The sequence below is a fragment of the Pseudochaenichthys georgianus genome, unplaced genomic scaffold (genome assembly GCF_902827115.2).
Source record: "Pseudochaenichthys georgianus unplaced genomic scaffold, fPseGeo1.2 scaffold_801_arrow_ctg1, whole genome shotgun sequence".
Classification (NCBI taxonomy): Eukaryota; Metazoa; Chordata; class Actinopteri; order Perciformes; family Channichthyidae; genus Pseudochaenichthys; species Pseudochaenichthys georgianus.
In genome coordinates, this window is record NW_027263349.1 from 63773 (window position 1) to 72338 (window position 8566).

General features: G+C 39.8%; 1 protein-coding gene across 1 annotated transcript; it reads right to left on the reverse strand.

The window, feature by feature from the left end:
• Positions 1-745: 745 nt before the first annotated feature.
• LOC117444370 (zinc finger BED domain-containing protein 5-like) lies at positions 746-2566 on the reverse strand. The gene has a single exon (XM_034079989.1). The coding sequence runs from the start codon at positions 2564-2566 to the stop codon at positions 746-748; it is 1821 nt and encodes a 606-aa protein (XP_033935880.1).
• Between the last annotated feature and the right edge of the window lie 6000 nt (positions 2567-8566).

Sequence of the window (8566 nt, forward strand, 5' to 3'; positions counted from 1 at the left end):
ACACACACACACACACACACACACACACACACACACACACACACACACACACACACACACACACACACACACACACACACACACACACACACACACACACACACAGCAACAGCGGTAATTAAAGTTTAAAAGTCTCAAAAATGCTACAACTACTGTCACAAACTGGATGAATGAAGTATTTCGTTAAAGGAGGATGAAAGCGTAATTAAGGAGCACTATTGGAGTGACTTTGATGGTTATTGGACTCAGGATTAATTAATTTGGATTCCCGCTGTATGAAGAAATTAAAGGACGGCACAAGTGGAAACAATTCACAAAGGGATTCAACTGTTTAAAACACATGCTCAAAGTAACCCGGATTTTGGCGATGTGTTTATGTGGATTCAAAAGTCGTAAATAATCTACAAAATGGAGGAGACCGATTTGATCGGAGCAACTGTGACAAATAATCCAACTGAAACCGACACTTTACGCGCAGAAGAAACATTTCTATTAAAGAAAAAATGATACACTTCTGTCTTTGTATGCTTTTATTAGCTACTTACTTGCAAATGTATGCATCATATTTATTTCAAATGTCGAAGAACAGGACACTTCAAAAGAATAGACTATGTCTAATAAAAAAATGGTAATATGGTGGCATAGGCCTGTATAAAACAAAAATGAAAAACTGGCATAGTAAGCAGGTAAATCAAATGCTTGTCTGCCATGGAACAGGTAGCAGAGAGAAGACGAGTTAGGTTCATTAATGTGAACCTTGGGCTTGCACGCCCGCAGCCAGGGATGGAATGTCCGGTGTAATGTGAGTGACAGCCAGTCTAAAGTCGTTGTGAACGTCCAGTGTGTTGCGTGCTTTTGTTTTGATGGCAACAAGTGCGCTGAAGGCTGTTTCTGAGAGATATGTCGTACTGAATGGGAGTATAATCCTGGTCGTGGCATGCAGTGTGAGCTTTGGAGCGAGGCTTGGTCCTTTGACAATCCAAAACTTTTTAAATCCTTTTTCCTGGAAGTATTTCTTTGACAGCGAATCAGCTTGGATGTCGGTGAGCTCATCTTCGCAATCCAGGTATTCCACATCCTCAATTTTGGCAATAAAGGGATCTAAAACCCACAATTCCTTGGAGACATACTCGTCTATGTCAGCGAACCGTGATTGCATTTCCGTTTGCAGTGCGTTCATATGGCGGATGAATTCGCGACGTACAGACACAGGCACCGTTTCAGGATTGTTTTGGGATTGTTTCAGCAGTAGTGGAAACTGTTGCAGCTCCCCCCTCTCCATTTTCCCGACCCTGCACTCCAGTTTGCGCACAAATGCATCGAACGTCTCTTTACATTGGAGAATGTTGGACTCCACGCCTTGCAGACGCTTGTTCGTTTCATTGTAGAGACTGAAGATGTCGGCCAGGTATGCTGTTTTAATCCAGAATGACTCAGTCACTTGCTCTGACAGTGCGCAGTTACGAGTTTGTAGAAACTCTTCAATTTTTTCCTTCAGTTCTACAAAGCGTGCCAGCACTCGGCCGCGTGAGAGCCAGCGCACCTCGGTGTGCAGGAGGAGGGTTTGGTGCGCTTCATCCTCGCACAAGTCTGCGAATAGACGCTTGTTGGTGGGGCGACCTTTGATGAAATTGACTATTTTAACAACAGTTGAGAGTGTTTCGCTGAGGTCTTCTGACAGTTTCTTGCTGGCCAGGGCCTGGCGATGTATCACACAGTGAAATATTGTGCAGTGTGGGGCCTTTTCTTTCAAGCGACTGTTAAATCCCTTGTTTTTCCCCATCATTGAGGCAGCTCCGTCTGTGCAACATGCAACTAAATTCTCATAGGAAAGATTGTGGGATGAGAGGTAAGAATCCACTGCAGTAAAAATGTCCTCACCCCGGGTGGTAGTGGTAAGGTTGACTGACATAAGAATGTCCTGCTTCAAATCTTCCCCATCGATATATTGCACATAAACAATCAGCACAGCCTCGTCTGCTACAGTTGTGGTTTCATCAAGTTGTATGGCAAATGGCCCCTTTCCAAGCTTTTCGAGCAGCTGCAGCTCGCAGTTACTTGCCATCTTGTCAATTCTGTCTTTCACCGTATTGTTTGACAGTGGTACAGTTTTTAGCTTCTCCGCCACCTGCGGGCCGCACAGTTTCTCAACCATCTTAATGCAAGCTGGCTTAATGAGCTGCTCGCCAATGTTGTGCGGTTTCTTTGCCTTTGCTATTAAAAGTGCACATTCAAAAGAGGCCTCGGTGGCCTTCTGTGCATCGCTGCCAGCCCTAACAAACGCTGTTCTAATATCCATTGGCTTGTTTGCCTTTGCAAGGTGTTGTTTCTTTATGAAAAAGTCCCGATCACGCCCGACTGTTTCTGGGTGCATGGTCTGTTGGTGTCTCTTCATTTTGCTGGGTTTCATGCTTTCGTTGGCTAGCTTCTCTCTGCATATCACACACTCTGGGCGGGTTTTGTCCGTTCCCTCCATGAAACCGAAGTTAAGATAGCTCTCTAGGTAGGTCCTCATTTTCTTTTTGATTGCAGATGAGCTGTCATCTCCTTTACGTTTTTCAGACATTTTTAGACAAAAATATTCACCTTATGAAGTCGGTCGCTAGCTAGCAAGCGCAGCAAACTGTTATTATTATGAAAGCTGACACAGTAACGTCAATGTTGGCGCGAATCGGAGGAGTATCAGATGAATTTTTTTAATTTTAATTTTAATTTATCAATTAATTTCTATATTTTATTGTAATGTGGAGACAAGGCTTTTAGCGACAATCATGTATTGCATTACAATATGTAAAAAAAATGATATGTAAAAAAAAATGATATGTACATTTTTTTTATTCTAAATATGATATTAGACCTCAAATCATCTGAGGCCTGGCGCCCCCCCTGCGATCTTTGGCGACCCCCCAAGGGGGTCGCGCCCCCCAGGTTGGGAACCACTGGTCTAGAGAGAGAGGGGGGGGGGTGCCCCTGGTATACTCTCTCCCGGTAGGCTCTGGCCCTCAGAGCTGGGTTAATAGCTCTCGGTAAGGTTCTCTCAAACTTGGTAAATATCTCTTGATTTTCTTCATTGAAAGCTGAGTGAATTTCTTGGTTGAAATGCTGAGTGAATTTCTTTGAATTCTGAGTGTATTTCTTTGTTTGCTGAGTGGAATGATTTGATGGGAGATGTGTTTGTGAGTATTAGTACCCGCCACCTGTGAGGACCTTCCTCTGAATTCATGCGGATAGGAATGGGTTTTTGAATGTTAGTACCCGCCATCTGTGTCGGAAAAAAGTGTATGAGTATTAGTACCCGCCACCTGTGAGGACCTTCCTCCGAATTCATGCGGATAGGAATGGGTTTTTGAATGTTAGTACCCGCCATCTGTGTCGGAAAAAAGTGTATGGGTATTAGTACCCGCCACCTGTGAGGACCTTCCTCCGAATTCATGCGGATAGGAATGGGTTTTTGAATGTTAGTACCCACCATCTGTGTCGGAAAAAAGTGTATGAGTATTAGTACCTGCCACCTGTGAGGACCTTCCTCCGAATTCATGCGGATAGGAATGTGTTTGTGAATGTTAGTACCCGCCATCTGTGACGGAAAAAAGGTATGAAATTGATGTGAATTGATTTGGTGAATGAGAAGTTGAATGTGCTTTTTATTATCATTGTTTTTTTTACGAGGAAATGCCTCTAAATTATATCGAGAGATTTTGAAATGTCACAACTGAATTGGGCAGTTGAAGTGAAACATTTTGGTAATAAATGTAAGACTGTGAATTAAAGTTTCATATTTGAACATGATCACAGCATCATTTTTTTTAGTATGATTATAATGTTGTAAAGAGAGAAGGTAAAAACCCTGTATTAGTTTAGACCTATTTTTCTTCAAATAAACTGATCCCACCTTTTGGAGTGGGACAACTTAAAGGACATCTGTGCTCTCCTCTCCTGCTTCAAAGGTAAGATTGCACTCTGCCACACTCACGTTTAGGTAGGAACACACCTCATTTACTGATATCAAAATACTTCGGGATCGCTTAAACAGATTAAAAAGAGTTGTCTGAATGGAAACAGCAGTTAATTGAACCTGGTTCTTCGGGGAGTTAATAGAGGTGAGATCTTGCTGACGTTGGTGGATCTGAGCCAAGCAGTAAACTTACATAGACTCAATAACTTCGGTCAGGTCAATTAGTAGGTCAGAGTAATTTACCGGAATAAATTATCAGGACCTCACCGACTCTAAACACTCCAAACGGCATACTTTCCAGAGGACCACACAGGTGAAATTATAGCCCAGGGGCTAAAAGATGCCCTAAACTCATGGAACCTTGCCGAAGACCGACTCATTTGCATGACTACTGACAGCGGCAGCAACATGATTAAAGCTCTGAAGGACAATGCGTGGCCCAACCTCCAGTGCTTTGGACACAGATTGCACAATGCTATCGGTAAGTAAGTATAATGGCTATGCATCAAGTTGTGGAAATTGCGTGAAGAATGAGGCAAAACTATTTCTTACATTGACCACGCAAGTGCGTGAGTCGTTTATTTCTGTGACATGAAAGACATACCGCTCGTCTTAAAGGGGCCGTGGTCACTTAACAGCTAAACGTACAACATCACGACTGTGTATATAAAACATGAAACACAACACACTGAAAGATGATGGTGAATTATGAATCTCACATTCACTACAAAGTGACATTTTTCCCATTCGCAAGACAGTCTAATTAATGCATCATGTAATTAACCTGTTAAACCCCGAGCCTGTTTTTCAGGTTTCAGGCTCGAAAATGACATTCCCAGAACAAATTACTCTAACTTCACTTCTAAAAGGTTTATATGAATAATTGTTGTCGTCAAAGCAAGGTTACATCTGTGAGTTGGATGTAGAAGTGTCAGAATCAATATAGATGTTTCTGTGTCAGAGTAAATTTAGATGGAACATAGCAAAAAAATGTAAATGCCTGTCTCCGCCTAAAGAAAACCCATTACTTATAGTGAAGACCAACCTTGAATGATGGGTTAGTAGCCTAAAAGCTTTAGGAATCCAAAGTATAACATATAATAGTACCCTGTATCAAGATTGAGGCAAAACAAGTGACATTTGACCTTTTTAGAGAGGTTTATGTAAATAAAGTCCAGGCGGAATAAGCTTTGGGCACATTTGGGCACATTTGGTTCCATCAGTGCCATTTGACCTTTTTCAGGTACCAGACTATAACAATTATTGTATTATATTGAATCATCACAATAGGTATTAATTCCACCCCAACAAATAAAATAAAAATATTTTAAAAAATTAAAATATTTCTTAAAAAAATGTTAAAAATATGTTTGTGTGAGTGTGTGTAGGTGTGTGTAAGTGTAGGTGTGTGTGTAGGTGTGTATGTGTAAGTGTAGATTTGTGGGTATGTGTAGGTGTGTATGTGTAAGTGTAGCTGTGTGTGTATGTAACTGTACCAACGCACTATACAATAAAACTACACTGTAGGTAACATTTGACTTCAACTGGGGCAGATGTATTTCAAACATTTTACCAACACACTATAGGCATGTAAAAACAAACATTTTACCAACGTACTATACAATAAAACCACACTGTAGGTTTGTAAAAACAACAAATATTTTACCAACACACTATACAATAAAATCAAACTAGGTATATAAAAACAACAAGTTTTTTTTTTGAAAATAAACACTCGCAAAATGTTATACCTACCTGAACTTTATACCTACCTGAATGTTCCAGTATTTAGGTCGTGCTGCTCCCTGAAAGTCTTCTGGGTGTGTGGCTTTGTCCTTTTTATTAAATTAGTCCATTCTTCAGCTGTGTCAAATAGATGTTTCCCTTTAGATAACGTTATTTAAAAGATAATGATCATGTCCCCTGTATTGTATTACGAGCATCCATTCCCATGTGTCACAATCTTAAGGAGAACCCAAATGCAGCACTCGAGAAACCAAGGAGAATTGGTAATATACTTTATTGGAGATTCCACTGGATCGGAGGAATACCAATCGGGCAGTATAACGCACCGGAGGACAGCGGGCAGAAGTGAGTCAGGACAGGCAGAGGTCAGGGAGTAAGCGAGGCGGTCAGCGTGGATCAGCAGGGTCGGATAACAGGCCAGGCAGGATAGTCGAGGGACAGGCAGGATCAGGAAATAGGCAGAGCAGGCAGGTCGGGGACAGGCAGGGTCGGAACCGGGTAGGCAATCTAGTGTTGAACGCGAGAGAGACAAGCATGAGGCAAAGTACAATCTGGCAAAGAGTGTGTGTAAGGTGCGGGTTTAAATACTGGCAGAAGCTAATGGGTGCAGAAGAGAAAGAGAGTGAGTTAACGAGTGGGTGTGGAAAACAGGTGAGACAGGTGAATGGAAAACTACTGGTGAATGATGGAGCAGACTATGACACCATTGGATAACGGAGAATTTTACACCCGGAAGTAAGTTTTCTCCTTACTGTCGATTGATTTTACAGTGATATCTGAACTACTCATCGACTAAAAAACACCAAATTATCCTTGTTAATTACACAACATTGATTGGTTTGAATTGTGAACAATGCTTTTGTATTTTCCCCCTTCGATTCGGAGAAACAAATATTTTTTCGAAGTTTTTGGACGGCAGAAGACACTACACTACCCAGAATTCTCAGCTATCGTTTCGGACTACACCATGTTCTTAGCTTGACAAACCCCGTGATCAGTCCTCAAGCTCTTTGATTGGTTGACCTCCAACTGCATTCCATATGAAAAAAAAAACATTTCGTTAAAGAGAAAATCATACTTTATTCAGCAGTGCTTGCTTTACTCTTTGAAAGTCATCACATGAATGCATTGTAATAAATGGTTTGGCTGCATTAAATATTACACATCTGTCGTAGTTCTTTATTTATCTCCAGAGATCGGGCTCAGAATAGACCGGAAACTATTCTTTTACAGTTCTGTTTTAATTTCACAATAAAGTTAGTAGTAATATTTTGTTTTGATATTATTGTTTTTTATTAACTTCTAGACCGCTGGGTCATGTTAAGAGCATCTTTTCTGTGTTGCTATGGTTTTTTTCCATCGCTTTTGTGTTACAAATATCAAAACAATAACAAAATAATATTCATCGTAAACTAAACCGGAAACAGCAGTATATCTTATTTTGTTAACACTGTAAACTTGACAGCCTTTTAACCCAAACCACCTACTGGTTAAAGCACGTTATTAGACATTTAGAGTAATTGCAATGCAGGAAGATTGTGTTGCTTTTTAATGACTGTTTAAAATGCCTTTTTCTTAATGTCTTTCATTTTTGTAAAGCACTTTTGAATATGTTATATTTTATGAAAACATTTAAATATTAAGAGTACATACAACATAGTGGGAAAGTAGAAGGTCAATGATATAAATATAGAATAGAAAATATCAAGAAGATACTCAAATGATATCTAAAATAAAACAGTGTAGTGCCTGATAGGAGGATGTGCTAACTAATAAGGCTTTATTTAAACATTAAAGAATACTTTAGGTTAAGGTCTTCTTTTAAATAGGAAAAAAGCTTTGGGGGTATCTATCTACAGATACATATTAAGCCTGACAAAGTCTAAATTGCATGGTTTGTTTTGGAACTTGACAATCAATTTCCTGCAATGTTAACTATGTTGAATCACTTATTTTAACTGATATTATACACATTAATTATAATCTTATGTATGTAGATAGTATAAGAAATGTGCAGAATATGACAGTGTAATGGTGGAGGTACACACATATTGATAGATGTCTTGTAATGCACTGTTGAGGAACCTGTGACCCAAGTTTGTCATTCATTACATAACTACACTGTTGTGTATATGATATGTCAATAAACCTTAGAAAATCTTGAAATCTTGAAACAAAATAGCAATTATATACAGTCTTTAATTAACTATTAGAGAATAACGAGTAATGAATATGCTTTAAACGGATCTGCAGATAAATATTTAGTCTTCTCAAGCACCAACTATCAAATATCTCGCCTGATTGTTGGCACTTGACAATCACCTTCACTGAATTTCTCTCAGGTGTAACTAAAGTCTGATTTAAGGGTTGTTTATATTTTACATCATTAATCCAAATCTGTAAAGTAACTAAAAAATGTAGTGGAGTAAAAATACCAGGTAACCTTAAAGAAAGCCCTCAGGATTATAAAATACCCCCATCACCCCAGCCACAAACTGTTCTGTCTGCTGCCGTCTGGCAGGCGGTACCGCAGCATCCGGACTAAAACCACCAGACACAGAGACAGCTTCATCCCACAGGCTACACGATTATTAAACACCTGCACTTAGAAACAACATCCATAACATTCATCTGGCTGCTACTTAGAAATTATTTATCTAATATATCATATTCCAATCACTGTATAAGCTCTTATTGCACTATTTCACAATTTTTTCTGTGTATCTGTTTCATTTCGTAGCACTGTTGGGGAGCCTGTGACCTAAGGGGAGGAGGGGGGTAGTACACGTTCAATTCCTGTTTGAATAGTGTGCCGTCGATGGGTTTCATTCCATTTCAAAGTCCTTTTTGACGCTGTGTAAACTT